Below are 18,605 nucleotides of genomic sequence, written 5' to 3'. Positions count from 1 at the left end.
AGCACTAGGGGTTTTAAAGTCTTGGTGGTGCAGTCGTTAAAAGTTCAGGTTGCTAATCAAAAGGTTGGCAGTTTGAATCCACCACGCACTCCTTGGAAACTGTGTGGGGCAGCTCTACTCTGTCCTATAGGGTTGCCATGAGTTGGAACCGACTTTATGGCAACGGGTTACAGGAGCATTACATTGTATTTAGGTTGGGGCTTTGACTGCTGGCAAAGTTTTCTTGATTTCTGTTCCAACCTTAACTTTAGGTCTTCCATTTTCCCTGTACCTCATAGAGGGTCTCTTTTCACTCTCCCAATAGTAGTCTGCCGTTACTTGTTACTTGACATTTGTTAGCCTAGTGATGAGGAGTGGAGAGAATTCTCTGTTGTTCTGATTAAGCCTCACTTTGAGGTAGGCTCTGCATTCCTGGGTCTTGGGGGTGAAGCTTTTGTTTGGGGGCGAGGCTTTTGTGGTGATCTTGTGTTACCCCTTGCTGTATGTCTGGGCCCAATACGTATTCTTGAACTTTTCCCAGGGTAGAGGGGTTTTCTGTTTCCTTTCCCTTACTGCATTGGGTTTTCAAATCCCACCTCCATCATTGGTAGCTGTGTGACCACTGCAAATTCAAGTTGTCTGATCTCTCTGAGCATTTGTTTTCCCATCTGTGAAATGGGAATAATCACAGTACCTACCACATAAAGTTTTTGCAGGAACCAAATGAGTAAATGAATGTAAAGGGCTTGACTGGTGAGTGTCCTATAGATGGAAGCTTCTTGCTGCTATTATCAGGCTTTGTCAAACCAAACTAACCTCCCTTTTGGCTCATTGAGAGTCCCCTGGCCACTCTAGAGAACACCATTTGTGTTTCTGACTGACTACCTGATCTCAGACATGCCTTTTCTCTCAGAGCCCCTTGGAGGTGGCTTCAGAAGGGCCCCAAACTTAGCAATATCCCCGCAGGCTCAGGCCATCCCTGCCCAGGCTCCAACCCCTCCCACTGAGGGTCATGACTTTGTTTTCTTCTAAAGACCCAAAATTTCCAAACACTGTGGTTGCCTTGCCTAGTAAAAAAAAGAGGAAGCAGGAGATCAACCCAAGGAGGAGGAGGAAGACAACAACCAGTGCAGCAAAGAGGAACGTGTGTCCGGTGGTCCCGATCCCCACGGAGCTAGTAGCTGGGAATCCAGAGCCTTGCTCATCCTCCAGACTTGCATCAGCCTGGCCTCTTCACCACTGTGGCCATGGGGCCATGGGCTCTGCTGGTCCTGTTGGTGGCAACAGCTTGGCATGGTAAGAACAGAACTGGGGGACTTGGGGGAAGGAATGTGACAGAGAAAGCCCTTGCAGAAGGATTCTGTGAGCCCCTATCCCTTACTGAGTATCTGCACTCTATGCTTCCATCTCCCCAGCACTGAACCACAGGTATGTGAGTGTCTGCTTCGGAGAGGCAATGGAGGAAAAAGAGGGTGGGGGCGGGGCGGGACTAGCTTGGCCCAGAGCGGTGCATCCATCCCAGCTTAGACACTGACTCTCTGTGTGTCCTAAACAAGTTCCCAACACTTTCAGAGTTTCAGTGTTGACATCTATTCAGTGACAGACAGAGGGGCGGTGATGACATAGACTAGAGAAATACTTTTCAAACTTTACTGTGGGGATCTCGTTACCATGCAGATTCTGACTCAATAAACCTTAAGTGTAATCTGAGATTCTGGATTTCCAGCAAGTTACCAGGTAATGTTGATGCCGCCCTGAAGGGGCAAGGAGCAGAGCAGTGAGCCTTGGTTGGAAACCTTGGGTAAGATGTTGGGAAGGGTAGACGAGGGGTTGGCCTTTGGCCAGGGCTCAAGAGAGGGAAATTTGGGAATGGAGAGGTTTAGAGCTGGAGGAAGGCCTGGGAGGTAGGGCCCCAGGACGGGAAGCTGTGTGGGAGACCCCATCCCTACCCAGGCAGCAGCAGTGACTGCACAATTTCCATCTAGGAGAGGCCAAAACAGGAGGCAAGGGACTAGTGTGTTTGTCTTGTAGCTACAATTGGCCCAACCAAAGTGGTTCACATTTAATCATATGCTTATTTGTAGGGGGATTGGGGGATGAGGGAGATTGCGGGAAGGTGGCTAAAGCTCCAAGTCTCCCCTTGGCAGTACCACTGCAGATGACCTTAGCTCTGGCCTCCAATAGTCCCAGGGTTGTGAGGCTGCAAGGAGTTGGCATGGCTCGTCCCTGATGAGGAGATGGGCCATTAAAGTCCTTTTCTGGCCCACTTGATCCCAACTGGGCTGGAGTGTTTGTTCTTTTTTATTCAAGTACGATTTACATGCAATAGAAAGCACAAGTTCTTAAGTATATGGCTTGATGGGTTTTGACAAATGTATACACTTGTGTAGCCAGCATTACAATCAAGACAGAATATTTCCATCACCCAAATGGGGATCCCTGGGTTTGATTTTGCTTCCTTGTCCTGTCCTCGCCCCCAGAACCTGTCTGCAGGCAGCTGTGGGGGGTTGTCCAGTACCCAGCTCCAGGAGAGATGGGGGGCACGGGCTAGAAAAAACCTAGGCTTTCTTCCCAATAGACCAGTGGTGAGTAAGTAGGGGTGCTCTGAAGGAGTCAGAGGATGGAGTTGGAACACTCTAAAGACGGGGAGAGGCTAGCTTCTCCTGGGCAGTGTGATGAGATGCTGGGACAGAGGAGGGGCTAAGTCCTAGGCCTTGGTGCACTGTGTGTGTCTTGGGGGGAGTGAAGGTAGGGGCACATCCTGGGAGCTGATGACGGAGTGGTCTGATCAGCCAGTGGGCAGGGGCAGGGGGACGCTAAAATGAGAAGCAAAGGTGGTACAGGTGCAGAAGGGGGACGGGGTTGGTGTTCTCCAAGCCCCTGCCCCTCACTTCAGAGAGGAGAGGAGCTGACCAGGCTTTCCCTTCCTGCCAGCCACGCCAGCAGGGGGAAGTTGGAGGTGGAAGTTGAGGGTGTCAGCCCTGTCCTGCGTGAGTATCCGGGACAACAGGATAGGACCAAACAGGACAGATGCCTCTCTCTGACCACATTTCCAGGAGGCCAAGGCAGGAGCTAGAGGGACAGGCTGGGGGAGGGGAAACTTCCTGTGTGGCCAGCAGGTGCAGAAACAGAACACAGCACAGAATTGCTGAGTCCAAGGACATGGGATATTATAGTCACAGCCTGTGACTTTAAAGGTTAAATAAAGTCTTTAGGATCAGAATTTCAGGGCCAGAAGAGATGTTAGAAATGTAGCGACTGAAGCAGTAGCCAAGAAGCAGGGACCATTGACTCTGGGCCAGGGGCTACACATTAGCTCATTAAATCCCCCAGGACTTCTCAGAGGTGGGAGACCATGGGTGGTACAAATGGTTAACATGTTTGACTGCTAGCCAAAGGGTTGGAGATTACAGTCTACCCAGGGGTACCTTGGAAGAAAGCCCTGGAGATCTACTTCTGAAAAATCATCCATTAAAAACCCTGTGGAGCACAATTCTACTCTGATACACATGAGGTTGCCATGAGTGAGAGCTGACTGGCTACTGGTCTCAGAGGTGGGAACTCAGATTATTCTGTTTGAACAAAAGAGGAGCCTGAGGGTCAGAGAGGTTAAGCAATTTAGCTAGCTACTAATGAGGAGAGTTTAATTCCAAGCTCTTTCCTGCAGTAAAAACCCACTTGGGGGCCTGAATTGCCTTGGCAGTAATGGGCAGTGGCAACTCCATTCAGATTTTCAGAAAGCCTGCCAGAAATGAAACTTGTCCCCTTCCCTGGTGGTCACCACATGAGGGCTACTGATAGCCCTCAGGGGTTGGCTTTGGCAGTATTTATGGGTTCACTTGATCTCTCACGTGGATCAGAGATGCTACACATCCTCCTCCTTTTAGCTGACCCTCTACTTTACCAAGCTCTATGTCCTTCTCCAGGGAATGCTCCTGACAACATGTCCAAAGTACATCCCTGGTGGATACAAAATCAAAACATAAATTAAGTCACCCAAGAGTTATTTGACAGAGAAGCTCTTTCTAAACCTGGGATCTCTGTGGAGGGATACCCATTTAAGGAACTGTTATGGAGAACAATGGAGAAGCCCTGACTCTCCAGGGCTCAGAGGCCAGCACCAGAAGGGGCTAGAGCAGAGGAAGTTGGACTTGCCAGGTCACCCAGTAGGCCAGTGGCAGAGCCAGGCTTCATAGTCCAGGAGCCCAAGGTGTTTTGAAGTCCAGCAGGTGGCACCCCATCTCTGGGGGGTCTCTCTCCTGGAGAGGTGACGGTGGCCAGGAGGACCGGGAAGCAGAAGTGAGAACACCCCCATTAGAAGGCTGTGGGCTGAGAGGAAACTGGGGGCTGGGCCAGGGCGACAGCAATGTGTTTCCGCCCACGCGGGCCGGGGCGCCTGGCAGCCCCTCCAAGGCCTTGAATCAGCTCTCACTTCCCTCCTTTGGTCTTATTTTAGGCCCGGGAAAAATGCTGACACTGAAGAGGCAACGGGCCTTCTTCCCGGAGGGCCCGGTATGGGTTTCAAGTTCTCTTTTCTCCTTCAAGAAAATTTTCCTTAAAAGAGATTGGCTCTCCTGAATTGATACATAGATGTTAACGGTGATTACCCCTAGCTGGTGGGATGTTGGAGGTTTATTTTAATCTTTTTTCTGTTCTGTATTTCCTATTTTTTTCCATCAATAAAATTGCATTGCTTCAAGAAAAAAAAGAGATTGGCTTTCCAGTAAACACAGCAGTGCTGGGGCTTAGGAATGGGCGGACGGGGACAAACGAGGTAATAAACATGAAAGTCAATCTCTGTTGAGTACTTACTTGGTGACAGATGATGTCCTAAAGCTTCCCATGCATTTAAGCCTCCTAACACCCCAATAAGTGGGTGCAATTATTGTCCTTATTTTATAGATGTGGAAACTGAGGCCCAGAGAGGTTAGGTAACGTGCCCAGTGTGCACAGGTATTAGCGGGGGCCTGGGATTGAAATCCAGGCAGCTTGACTCCAGAATCCACACTCTAAACCATCCCACTATGCTACAGACCAGATGACCAAAGGAGGAAGTGGACACAACAGAGGACTCTCAGAACCTTCCCGCTCTGCTGGGCTAAGAGCCTGCATTCCTTTTCCTATCTCCATCTGAATGCAGCCAGAGGAATTGGCCATCAATGCTTCATTCATTTGTTTCTTCATTTGCTTGTTTGAGCCTCCTATTGTGAGCTGGACCCTGGGCTGGGCGCTGGGGATCCTGAAGGACCCGCTTTGTACAAGGGGCTGAAGGAGTCCCCTCCTGGAGAGAAGAATGATGCAGCCGCAGCTGGGAAGGAGGCGAGGGGGAACCCAAGTTGGACCATAGCATGGGTTGGGGGCTGAAAAAGGTCCCAGTCCCCCTTTCTCAGAGGAGGGGCCTGTTGAATATCAGAACATCACCTCACCCCCAACAGGTTTGGGGTTGGGGGCTGGGCAAATGACCAGAGAAGGGCAGGGACTTGCTCAAGGTGATCCTGCAGGTTACAGCGGAGCAGAGTCTTGGCCCAGTCCAGCACTCACACCACCATCTCAGAGGCAAGGGACACCCTGGGGGGCACCAAGGCCTCATTTTATCTGCAATTCCATTCCCCTTAGGTCAGGGGGTCCCGGTTATAGAGCCCCGAGGCCCCGAGCTGGTTGTGGAGCCAGGCACAGCAGTGACCCTGCGATGTGTGGGCAACGGCAGCATGGAGTGGGACAGTGCTACCTACCCTGGCTGGACCCTGGACCCTGAGGCTCCCAGAAGCATCCTGACCACGACCAATGCCACCTTCCGAAACACAGGAACCTATCGCTGCACTGAGCCTGGAGAACCCTCGGGGGACAACGCCACCATCCACCTATTCGTGAAAGGTGAGAACTTCGCCCCCATGACCAAGAGACCTGTCTCAGCAGGCCCCAACAGGAGTGGGCAGTGGCAGTGGGGCAATATTAACAGTCAGAACGACAGCACCCTGCTTGTTGAGCAGCTACCATGAACAAAGACCTGTGGCAGCACTTCTAATTTAATGTGGTCCTCACAATAACCCTGGGAGGGAGGTCCTAGGAGGATGCCCATTTTGCAGATGCTCAGAGGCGTTGAGTCATTGGCCCAAAGTCACACAGCATCAAGTAGTGGGGCTGGGACTAGAACATCTGATTCCACAGTCCCTCTAAAGCATCAGCTCATCTGTCCTCCTGTTACACCTTCCCTTTGCCCTTGTCCAGGGACTGCTTGGCTGGCTTGGTGGAGAGAGGGCAGTTATAACTCTGTACCCCCTCTACCTCAGACCCTTTACGTCCCTGGAACATCCTGGCAGAGGAGGTGACGGTGTTTGAGGGTCAGGACACGCTGCTGCCCTGTCTGCTCACCAACCCGGAGCTGGAGGCTGATGTCTCACTGATGCGGGCACGGGGCCGGCCTGTCCGGCATGACACCGACTACTCCTTCTCACGCTGGCGTGGCTTCACCATTCACAAGGCCAAGTACCTTGACAGCTCGGTTTACCAGTGCAGCACCCTGGTGCGTGGTAGGAAGGTGCTGTCCATCGGCATCCAGCTCAAGGTGCAGAAAGGTGCGTGGGGCAGGGTGGGACAGGTGAGGCACAGAGGGCAGGGTGGAGAGCTGGCAGCTCATGGCCAGTGGCTGGGAGCCAGGCCCGATGGGATGTCACAGGTGTCCTCCTTCTTTCACTTCTTCCTTCCAAACATTCTGCAAACATCTATGGGACACCTGCTGGGACAAGATGGGCAATGGTGTAGGGGTGGAGAGACAGACCACAGGCAAGTAAACCACTTAATGGGCAGGAGTGTCTCTGATAATGAGACATGCTATGAAACGAAGAAAAGAAAGGAATGGAATGGAGAGGATGTGTGGGCAGAGGGGGGATCTTGGAGGAAGGGACATTTTATCTGAGCTGAGACGTGGCTGACGGGAAGGAGGGAGTATGCCAAGATGTGCTTCTGAGGAGGAGGCAGCAGGAACCGGCTCTGAGTGTCCAGGAATTAAGGGAGGCCTGGAACTCTCCACACCTTGAGATGTGGGCTTGCCACATGGTGCCAGCCTGGTGTGGGGTCCTGGGCACATGAATGGGAGCAGGGTGAGCCAAGAGACAGGGTTGGGTGGGCACACAGGACAGCTCTCGATGTAGGTGGGGAGTGGTGGTGGGAGGAGGGAGGAGTCTCACATATCCTCTGCCCTCAGTCTCCTCCATCCCAGACTGGGGACACAATTTTGGTTCCTAGAAGAGCTGGTGACAGCAAGCAGAGCCCCAAGCTCAGAACCTGGACTCGAGATAGGAATTAGGACTTTAAATGAGGGCTAGGGTCAGAGTGCTGCAGCTAGGTCTGAGGTGGCTAAACCTGCCCAGGAGGTCAAAGGACCCAGGTGTGTGGGCACAGGTGACCATTGGTGCCCCTTCCTGACACCTCCATCCTGTAGATCCCTGGCTGGCTGGAAACTAAGAGCCCTGGGCCCTAGTTCTGCCATGACTACCTTAGTGACCTTGGGTGAGCCCCTTGTTGTCTCTGGACCTCAGGAAACTGGACTACAGCATCTGTTAACAATAGTGACAGTCACAAATGTTAATTTAATGCCTACTATGTATCAGGCACTGTGCTAGTTGCTGGGGAGATTGCTTTCACAGACTTGACATTCTACTAGGGGAGACAAACTCTAAAGAAAATAAGTACGAATTGTGATAAACAAGAAATCAAGCCAGAAAAAGCTGGGAATGGAGGCGTAATTCAGCTAAGCTGGTCACAGAAGGCCTCTCTGAGAAATTTTTGAGCTAAAAAACCTAAGGATGAGAACAGCCACTCATTCCAGCATGAGAGGAAAAGCATTCCAGGTGGGAATGGCAAGTGCAAAGGCCCTGTGGTGGGGAAGACGGCCAGTGTGGCTGCAGTGCAATGGACAAAAGGTGGCAGGTGGCAGGTGGTCAGTGACAAGGCATGGGGGTATGAAAAGGACTTTGGCTTTTATCCAGAGAATGACAGGAAGCCACTGACTGTTTAAACAGGAAATGGCATGACCCCATTTACATTTTTAAGAGATTACTTTGGCTACCGTGAGAAGTCTTGATTGTAGGGAGTTGAAGGGCAGGCAGAGAGGCCAGCAAGGTGGCTGTTGCAGGAATCTAGAGCAGAGGATGATGGTGGAGGCTGGGGAGTGGGCGGGGGTGATGGAGGACATTTCCATCTGGACACAGGACTTGCTGTCAGAGTGGCTGAGAGAAAAAGCAAGGGACCAAGGCTGCCTCCCAGGGCTTAGGGTGGGAGAGTGGCCTGGCTGATGGCAGGGAGCAGGTTGTTTATATGTCCCTCCCTTGGTCTCAGTCTCAGGGTTCCCAACCTTGATGCTGAAGCCTGCCGAGCTGGTGCGGATTCAAGGGGAGGCTGCTCAGATTGAGTGTTCAGCCAGCAATGTGGACCCCGTCTTTGACATCTTCCTCCAACGCGGAGACACCAAGGTTAGTCCCTGAGGAGACAGCAAGGTGAAGTTGGCCTGCCCTCCCAGCACACCAGGCCGTGCAGGTTGGAGCCTGCAGCTCCACCCCAGAATGGCTCTCTGGGCTGAGGCCCAGCCCAGGCCAAGAGGAGAGCAGAGTTGCCCAAGATCCCACTGACAATAGGTAGCTGATCTAGAACTAGAACTTAGGTTCATGGTGATGAATCTTGGTGAGGGGGGAGGGGTACTCTAGCCTCTTAACCCATGGCCTTTGCCCCAGTCTCTAAAAAAGGGGCCAGATGTCAGCTCACTCGGGACTAAGCAAAGGGTTCCTAGCCAACCCTTGAAGCCCAGGGAGATGAGGGCTATCCCAGAATGACTTTGGGAGAGAGGGAGAGTACGCTGACGAAGGAATAGCACTAGGCTGCTGCTAATGATAGACCCCCTACCCACCCACCATGCCTACCATGTACCAGGCACAGTCCTAACCATTGCATACATTATCTCATTTAAGCTTCACCACAACCCTAGGACTAATATTAGTCCCATTTTACAGATAAGGAAACTGAGGCTCAAAGTGCAGTCCCTTGCCCAAGACGGGAACATAGTAATCCACAGAGGCTGAGAATTTGAAATCAAATCTTTCTAATTCCCAAATAACCTTGGTAAAACATCTCCATTCCTTTTGGTTACAGCTGACAGTCCATCCAGAAATTGTTTACCATGAAGGCCGTTACCATAAAGTGCTGATCCACAGCCTCGATCACGTAGGCTTCCAAGATGCTGGCAACTACTCCTGCGTGGCCACCAATGCCCAGGGCAGCAACTCTGCCTCCATGGTCCTCCGGGTGGTAGGTGAGCATCAGGACGATGGGAGGAGTTGGCAGGAATCTTGGAGTGGGGGTACAAAAGGGGTTTGGGAAAGAGGGAGCTGGTAGCAGAGGAGAACACCCCCATTAGAATCCTTAGGGTTTGCCTAGAGAGCCACGAGTCTCTTCCCAGAATCCCTCTCTCTTTCCTTGGAGTTCCCACAATGCAGTGCTGCATTTTGGTCTAGCACTTTTTTTTCAGCTTTCGGGTTGGTGTCCAGTAGCTCACTACTAGACTTTATTTACTCATTTATTCATTCCTTCATGCCTAGCACTGTCCTGGGTGCTGGCACTCATGTCACATGGACAAGTGGACAGGATATGATAACCCAAGACGATTGTGGGGGAAGTGCAGAGTGTCATGGGAACACCAAAGGGGTCCCCAACCCAGGCTTGGAGAAAGTGGCCTCTAAGCTGAGACAGGAAGGATGAAGGGGAGTTAACCAGGCAGTGGGATGTGAAAGGAAGGGGAACAGTGCTTCTGGCAGAGGAAACAGCATGTGCAAGGCCCAAAGCAAACAGCACTGTGTATTTGAGACACCATAAGAAGGTGACAAGAGCAGGGATGTGGAGTGGTGTGAAGAGTGGCCCAGGGAGGCAGAGATGGAGGTGGAGGCTAGGTGGTAAACAAGCCTTAACTCAATTGGGAAGTTTGCATCTTATCCTGTGGGCAGTGGGAGTCACTGGAGGTTCTAAAGAGAAGAATGATGGGATCATATTGCATGGAGAGGGCACTGCATGGTGGTCAGGAGCACACACTCCCGGGCATGTTCCAACCTGGCTCCACCAATGACTAGTGGGTTGCTTAACCTCTCTGTGCCTCAGGGTTCCCACCTGCAAAATGAGGATCATAATAACAGTAACTGCCTCATAAGTTTGTTGTGAGAATTAAATATGTTGTTATTGTGTGTGTGTATCCAAAGGCTGAAGAACAGTCAGGGCAGTTGATGCAGTGATCCAGGCTCGAAATGGTAGAGGGTGCTGCTGGGTCATAGTGGGGATTGTGGAGAAGGAGTCTGTCCTCCAGAACCATTTAGTAGACATAATCAACAAAACTCTGTGATTATTGGGATGAAGTGGCGAAGAAGGGGGAGGAGCTAAGGATGATCTCCAGGTCTCTGGCTAGGGTGATTGGGTGGGGGCAGTGCCAGTCACTGGACTGAGAATCAGGAAGCAGAGCAGAAGCTCCTTAAGGGTGGGGACAGACTCTGAGTCATTTCAGCCTGGCCATGCCTCATGTGTTGACAGAAAGGGGTGGGGGGAAGGGGAATGAGAATTGCTGCCCTGAGTGTGCATGCAACACACTGGACTTGCAGTACAATGTGAGCTCTACTCTGGGCCCCATCCTGTGCAAGGGGGTTTATAAAGGGGAGGAGGAGCAAAACACAGAGTTATCCCCTCAGTTATGGGTTCTAATCCTATCTATTTTCTAGGGCAGGATACAGCAGTCACTCAAAAAATGTTCACATTCATTCATGCTTTTTGCCAGACACTGTTCTAGGTGCTGAGAATACAATTGCCAATGAATCGGATACAAAAATCCCAGTCCTCATGCAGCTTATGTTCTGCCTGAGGGTAGATAAGCAGTGAGAAAAATAAATAATATAGGGTTTGCAGTGTAAAAGAGGGTAGTCATCAAGGAAGACCTCATTGAGAAGTTGACATTTGTGCAAAGACTTGGAGAGGAGATAAAGGAGAAAGCCACACAGATATCTTGGGGAAGAGAGTTCCAGGCAAAGGAAAGAGCAGAAGTCTTAAGACAGAACTATGCTTGCTGTGTTCAAGGAACAAGTTGGCCAGTGTGCCTGGAGTGGAGTGAGCAAGAGAAAGAGAAATACAAAAGGAAGTCGCAACGGGCAAGGGAAGAGGGTGACAGATCATGTAGGTCCTCGTAAGTCAATGTAAGGACTTTGACTTTTCATCATGGGGAAGGTGGAGAGCCATTGGAGGGTTTTGAGCAGATGGGTGACATGATATGACTTGGGGTATAACAAGATTTAACAGGGCTCTCTGGTGCTGTGTTGAGAACTGGCTGTTGGGAGGCCAGAGTAGAAGCAGGCAGATGAATTAGAAGGCTACTGCAACTGTACAGGCTAGAGATGATGGTGCCTCAACCAGGGTAGTAATGGAAGTGGTGGGAAGTGGTTAGAGCTGGAGTTCAGAGGGATGGATGGATGGATGGATGGATGGGTAGGTGGGTGGATGGCTGACTGACTAAGAGAGAGAGAAAACAAAAACAAACTAGTTGGAGAGAGAAGATAGCTACCTGAAGGGAGAACTGAACCAGAAGAGTAAAGTATTCTGGGTGTGGTGCCTAATGAGTATGCAGCCTGGGTGGGCAACAGGAGTCTAGAGGAAGGAGATCCCCCTGTGGCTTGAACTGGTCAATGAAGACTCACTGGAGTGGGGGTGAGTCTTGAAGGATGATGAGGATCTAAACAGAAGAGAGGAAAATGTTGGGGTTGCTAGTGAAGGAAATGGCTTGATCAAAACCTCCAAGGTTGGAGTGATCATGCTGTGTTCATGGGACGGAAGGGGACCCAGATGGGTGGAGCATTGAGTGACTGAATGCGCGTGAGTGTGTGTGTGTGAGAGTGCATGTGTGAGTATGAGTGAGCATGTATGAGCATGTGAGAATACATATGAGCATGCGTGTATGACTGTGAGTGTATGTGAGTGTGTACAAGCATGTGTGTGTGTGTAGAAAGGGGAGAGAGGATTGGATGGACATAGGGAGTCCTGACTGAGGAGAGCCTTGGATGCCTAGTTGAGGAGTGAAGGTGATGGAGAGTCATGGAGGGCTTTTGGGCAGGCATGTGACAAGGTAGAAAAGTAAATTTTAGATTCATAGTGTTGGTAAGGAGAAGACCTTGTTGAGATCATATAGTCTGGGGCTTTCTACAAAGCCCTGGGGTTTTCAGGAAACGTCTCAGTGGCTTCCATGAGAGGAATGAAGAGGCTGAGTGAGAGAGGATTCTTGCCACATCTCCCTTGCCTGAAATTCAACCAGAGAAGCTTGATTTTAATTCACGCAATATTTCATTAGAAGAAGCTAGTCAGGCAGGACTCTTTTAGGTACAGGTAACAGAAACCAACTCTAACTGGCCTAATCAAAAGAGGGACTTTATTGGCCATTGTTATGGATTGAATTTTGTCCCCTTAAAATGTGTGTCAACTTGGTTAGCCCATGACTCCCAGTATTGTGTGGTTGTCCACCATTTTGTGATCTGATATGATTATCCTATGTGTTGTAAATCCCACCCCTATGATGTTAATGAGGCAGGATTAGAGGCAGTTATGTTATTGAGGCAGGTCTCAATCTCAGGATGAGGTTGTATCTTGAGGCAATCTCTTTTGAGATATAAGAGAAGCGAGTAGAGAGGAGAGGAACCTCATACAACCAAGAAAGAAGCATCAGGAGTGGAGCACCTCCTTTGGACCCAGGGTCCCTGTGCTGAGAAGCTCCTAGACTAGGAGAAGATTGATGACAAAGACCTTTCCCCAGAGCCGACAGAAACAGAAAGCGTTCCCCTGGAGCTGGTGCCCTGAATTTGGACTTCTAGCCTCCTAAACTCTGAGAGAATAAATTTCTGTTTGTTAAAGCCATTCACTTGTTGTATTCCTTTTATAGCAGCACTAGATAACTAAGACAGCCATGTAGCTCAAAAGTCTGTGGATACCAGCTTCAGGCCCAGTCGGATCTAGATGTTCTGACAATGTGAACAAGAATCTATTGCTCCTCTACTCTCAGCTGTACTTTTTTTCTTTTTGGCCTAGTCCTCAAGTGGGCTTTCCCACTGTGACAGCAACACCCCTAGTTTGGCAACCCCAGTGAACTGAGGACTTTTCTTTTCCCAGAGTGCCAACAAAAATCTTACAATTGAGTCTCATTAGACTCGTGGCCTCATGTGCCTTTCCTGAACAAATCCCTGGGTCCAGAGGGGATAGATTACCCTGACTGGCTGAACTCTTGCCAGAAAAAGGGGACAAGTAAAAAACACCAGATTTTTTTACTGCTAAAAAGTTTTCCAGAAATTAAGTATCACAGATATATTCAATTTCTTCATTATACAGAGAGGAGATGGAGGCTCAATGGGGATAGGAATTTGCCCACATCAAAGGAGGATAGGAGTTTTCCCAGGGCCTCAGTGAAGAAACAGTTTTGAACCTTGGGCTGCTGAGGTGGGTGGTAGGACAAGAAATGTCAGAGGACAAGTTGTGTTTGAGGGTGGGGACTGTGTGCCCAGCATATAGTAGGTGTTCTGGTAGGGTCTAGCTGAATGAATAGATCTGTAAGTGGATGACCAAATGACCAAATGGGACATCTTCCCATAACACCAGATCGCTGCATGTTCTGACTTTCAGAGGGTGCCTACTTGAACTTGACCTCTGAGCAGAATCTCCTCCAAGAGGTGAGCCTGGGTGAGAAGTTCAACCTCAAAGTCAAGGTGGAGGCCTACCCGGTTCTGCAAGGCTTTAACTGGACCTACCTGGGACCCTTCTCTGACCAGCAGACCAAGCTCAATTTTGACATCATCAAGGACACATACAGGTACCACCTATCAGCTCCCATCTGCACAGCCTCACAACCAGCTGGGGAATACTTAGCCAGGGTTCCAGACACTTGGGTCATGCCTCAACCTTGCTGTGTGACCTTGGGCAATTCCTTCCCTGTCTAGGTCTCACTTTCCCTGACTATGTATAATCTCGATATCAATCATCCTGTGTTGGAGATTTGGATTAAACTGGCTTACCCTCCTGTCCCACATCTTTGGGAAACCCAAGACCCTCCTCAGAATTCCACCATTTCTTGGGGGTGTGCATTCTTGTGGTCACTCAGAAGCTCTCAATCTCGTTTTTTCTCCTCTTCCGTGGCCAATCCAGATGTAGAAAACAGGCTCCCACCCCATGATTTCCACTCATATATATACTCTTAATAGTGATTGCACAGGGTATCTGCCACATACATGGGTTTGGGGGGTAGAGGGAACTAACATTGCACAATCGCAGATACTCAAATTTTTTAAAGGGCTGTGGTCACTACCCTGAGAATTTCTCACTGGTAACTTTTCTCCAGGGGCTCAAAACTCCTCTCAGAATGTGCAGCCTGGCTCCACATCCTCTCTCCGTTCTTCTGTCATCTCTCCACCCCAGAATCCTGTTTATTCTACATGTACTACATTTCATAAATTAATTTTTTCCTGTCCACTTACGGACTATGTCCTCATGAGCTTATCTCTACCATTCAAAGTGGCCTAACTTTTATTACTGGTCATTTTCTAAACAAAAAAATTTCCTCACTAAGGGGAACACTGATTGCAAGTGTTAAATAAGCATTTCTTCACTCTGTTCGATTCGAATGATCCAGTTGCACACCACAACTTACCCTCCCTCACTCATGACACACATCCCTAATCCATTTTCTTCCAAATCCATTTCTTTGAAATGAACATAACCTCAAGATGTTATTGTCTTCCTAATAAAACAGATGAAGCTTAGAGCTAGATCACTCGGCCCTTTCTCTTCTTATCCCCTCTCAGTTCAAAATGCGTTTTATCTCTTAATAGCCAGCATTCTCTTAGATCTGCAGTTGGGCTGAATGCATTCAAGCCTCAATACAATCTTCTTTGTAGTTTCTTTCAGAAAATCGGCTTAGTCTCTGCCCACCATATCCACGCTGGTTCCCGTCATAATGCTGCTCTCCCTGGCATACAAAGAATCCTTGCCCTTCTTGTACTGTGTTACTTGTGGGGTTGGCCTTCTTTCAGAAAGTCCTGTGGGTTTTAGGAGCTTTCACCTAATCCATTTTTGGACTCATTCCCCGTAGAGTCTAAATGCAACCTCAGAATCTTTTGCCACACAGCCCCTCAGGCAGTACTTCCATCCTACCTGGATCATGACAGGAGACCTTTTTGCCATTCCTGGGCTAGATAACTCTGGGGTTTTCTAGTACCTGAAGCCCAAACCTCATTGATTCCTGGATCCTCCTCACTTGTCGATTGTCAGAAGGAACCAGGCTGTTGCCCGGTCCTCTTCCTCCTCCTCTAGTTCCCTTCTGGTTCTTTCTGGCCAGGGTTTCTGTCTTCCTGTAATCCACAGCAGAAGTTCTGAACCTGGAATCTGTGTCCCTGATAGGGAATTGGTAAATGGATAGGCTTCAGGGGTCCATAGATACAAAGGCTGTAGAAAGGACACGTGGGGATCCCCTAGAAGATACATGGGGATCCCCTGGAACACAGTAGTCTTGGGCCATCAACGCAAGAACAGACAAGCCTGGGCATCAAACAGCCACTGAAAGCATCACTGAATTTTAGCTTCTATGAGGTAGCGCTCATAATGGTGACTTTAAGTCATCGAAAAAGGTTAAGTTCTTTTTGGTTTAAGGGGTAAACGTTATTTATATTGAGTTATCTCAACAACTGACATGTGCAGAGGGGTGCTGTATCCCAAAGATCTGGCTCAATGAGCCTGCCCTTTGAATGCCACGGATTTTAGTCTAGTCATGGCTGCAGGTATTTTCCAGGCAAGAGGTTGTAATTTGCTATAATTTAGTTTTTCAAAAAGGCCTTATTGAGATATACAGGTCCCTGGGTGGCACAAATAGTTTGCTCTCATCTACTAACCAGAAGGTTGGTGGTCTGAATCCACCCAGCAATACCACAAAAGACAGGCCTGGCCATCTGTTCCTGTAAAGATTACAGCCAATAAAACCCTGTAGAGTGCAGGTCTACTCTGCAACACATGGGGACACCATGAGACAGAACTGACTGAACAGCAATGGGCTTAGTTTTTTTTTTTTTAACTGAGATATCATTCATACACCGTATAACTCAACCATTTAAAGTTTACAATTCTGTGGCTTTTAGTATATTCACATATATGAGCAACCATCATCACAGTCAATTTTAGAAATTTTCATCACCTCAAAAGGAAACCCCACACTAATTAGTTATTATTCTTCTATCCTCTGACGCCCCCATCTCCCAGCCTAACCGATCAGTAATCTACTTTCGTCTCTATAGATTTTCCTATTCTAGACTTTCATATAAATGGGATCATACACATGGTCTTTTATGAATGGCTTCTTTCACTTGCGTTTTCGAGGTTCTTCCACATTGTAGCACATATCAGTATTTCACTCTTTTTCATGTCTGAATAATACTCTATTGTATAGATATGCCACATTTTCTTTACCCGTTCATCTGTTAGTGAACAATTGGGTTGTTTCCACCTTTGGTAATTATGAATAATGCTGCTGTAAACATTCATTTACAAGTTTGTGTGGACATATGCTTCATTTGCTATGATTTTTAAAAACTTATTTATTACCTAAAGAATACAAATTGATGATGGTCAAATTATAAAACAGATATCAAGAAAATAATAATGGCTGTAAGAGAGCACTGCGAGGTGGAGGGAAAAAAAAGAAAATAATGAAATAAGAGTAACCTGCCATCTCAATCAGCCAAGAAAAATTTTGTTAGTATTTGATCCCAGGCCTTTTCGGTAATGAAAAAAACCTGTTGCTACCCAGTCGATTCCAACTCATAATGACCCTATAGGACAGAGTAGAACTGCCCCATAGGGTTTCCAAGGCTGTTATCTTTATGGAAGCAGACTGCCACATCTGTCTCCCACAGAGCGGCTGGTGGATTTGAACAGTTGACCTTTTGCTTAGCAGCCGAGTATTGAACTGCGCCAGCGAGGCTCCCTTTTTGGTAATAGAGGGGATCATTAAATTGAGTGCATGCAATACATATCCCTATAATCCTCAGATCAACTCTGGGAATTAGTTACTATCAGTATCACCCTCAGAAAAAGAAACAGAAGATCAGAGAAGTTAAGTACTTGCCTGAGGTCACACAGCTAAGAAATGGCAACGCCAGGACTTGAACTCCAGGCTCTCTAGCCCCACAGCCTGGAACCCAGGAATGTACATTCTACCTCTTGTCCCACTCACAGTCTCTTTCAGCAGGGTTGGTGTATGAGGGATGGCAGCTGACTTGGATGCTGGCGTTTACAGCAGGGATTGCTGCTGTCTTGAAGGTGTAGCCCAGGGATGGTGGTAAAAGTAGCTACAGTCTGTGAGTACCTCTGAGGTGCCTCAGTGTCAGCACTTTAGAGAAGTCACCTCTGCTAAACCTCAGGACAAAACCACTTTACAGATAAGAAAATCAATTAAGGAAATAGGGTTAGTGGTTTCGCCCATGCCTCAAGGCCCCCAGCTTAGGTGTGCTGGACATGTTATCGACAATACAATAAACCCCTTACTGTTGTTGTCTGAGCCATGATGTCCTGGTGGGGGCCATGTCGGGGCTGGAGCTCACCCCAGATCGCTTGTTCCAATCCTGCAGGTATACCTCCACCCTCTCCCTGCCCCGCCTGAAGCCCTCTGAGGCCGGCTGCTACTCCTTCCTGGCCCGAAACACAGGAAACTGGAAAGCTCTGACCTTCGAAATCACCCTTCGATGTGCGTGATGGGCAGAGTTGGGGGCATGGATCCCCGGGCTGCCTGGAGTGATGACCTTGACCAGGGGATGGGGTACTGGAAGGACTGGGCTGAGCAGGCTCAATGGGAAAGGGTGGGACGAGGGGACTTGGGGCCTCTGGTCTGATCCCTTCCTCTTCTGCACCTTCTTTCCTCCTCAGACCCCCCAGAAGTAAGAGTCAGCCGGGCCTTCATCAATGGATCTGATACTCTGGTCTGTGATGCCACCGGGTACCCACGACCCAACGTGACATGGCTGCAGTGCCAGGGGCACACTGATAGGTTAGTGGGCTTGGCCCACCTTCCTCCTGGCCTGAGGGACTGGGGCAGGGCTAAGCACGCCCTCCATGGGACGGACATACCCGGAGTCCTGCCCTGGGTGCTGGACACCCCACAACTCTGAGCCACACTCTACTCATCCCAGATGTGATGGGGCCCAGGAGCCAGTCTTGGAGGACGCACACCATGAGGTTCTGAGCCAGGAGCCCTTCCACAAGGTGACTGTGCGGAGCCTGCTGGCCATTGGAGGCCGGGGACACAACACGACCTATGAGTGCAGGGCCCACAACTGGGCAGGGAACGCCTCCGATGCTTTCTGGCCCATCTCTGTCGGTGAGTCTCCCCTCCCAGTCCTCTCCAGGCAAGGACAGGAGGGGGCCCAGGAAACTGCCTCCAGCCCCCAGGGGGACAGGGCCAGATGGTCAATTGGAGCAGAATCCAGCAACACCGAGTACCACCCCTCCAGGCCCAGCTCCGGGCTCCTCTTGCCACCGGGTCCCCTGAGGCAGCAGGTCCCCTGAGGCAGTGGGCTGCACTGTGG

General features: G+C 49.5%; 1 protein-coding gene across 2 annotated transcripts in view; it reads left to right on the top strand.

Annotated features, from left to right (window-relative positions):
• The first annotated feature begins 1,072 nt into the window (after positions 1 to 1,072).
• The window catches only part of CSF1R (colony stimulating factor 1 receptor), a 35,550-nt gene continuing 18,017 nt past the window's right edge, over positions 1,073 to 18,605 (top strand). Inside the window, exons 1-9 of one of the 2 annotated variants that reach the window (XM_064278118.1) lie at positions 1,073 to 1,275; positions 5,596 to 5,853; positions 6,270 to 6,554; positions 8,317 to 8,450; positions 9,124 to 9,283; positions 13,663 to 13,849; positions 17,652 to 17,767; positions 17,947 to 18,067; positions 18,210 to 18,397. In XM_064278118.1, coding sequence (XP_064134188.1) covers positions 1,227 to 1,275; positions 5,596 to 5,853; positions 6,270 to 6,554; positions 8,317 to 8,450; positions 9,124 to 9,283; positions 13,663 to 13,849; positions 17,652 to 17,767; positions 17,947 to 18,067; positions 18,210 to 18,397 — 1,498 coding nt within the window. In that variant the 5' untranslated portion in view covers positions 1,073 to 1,226. The remainder of the gene's footprint in view (positions 1,276 to 5,595; positions 5,854 to 6,269; positions 6,555 to 8,316; positions 8,451 to 9,123; positions 9,284 to 13,662; positions 13,850 to 17,651; positions 17,768 to 17,946; positions 18,068 to 18,209; positions 18,398 to 18,605) is intronic. The other variant, XM_003404597.3, reaches the window with a different exon arrangement.

Source organism: Loxodonta africana, chromosome 2, assembly GCF_030014295.1.
Source record: "Loxodonta africana isolate mLoxAfr1 chromosome 2, mLoxAfr1.hap2, whole genome shotgun sequence".
In the NCBI taxonomy this organism is placed as follows: Eukaryota; Metazoa; Chordata; class Mammalia; order Proboscidea; family Elephantidae; genus Loxodonta; species Loxodonta africana.
This window is presented reverse-complemented; position numbering and strand designations above follow the sequence as displayed.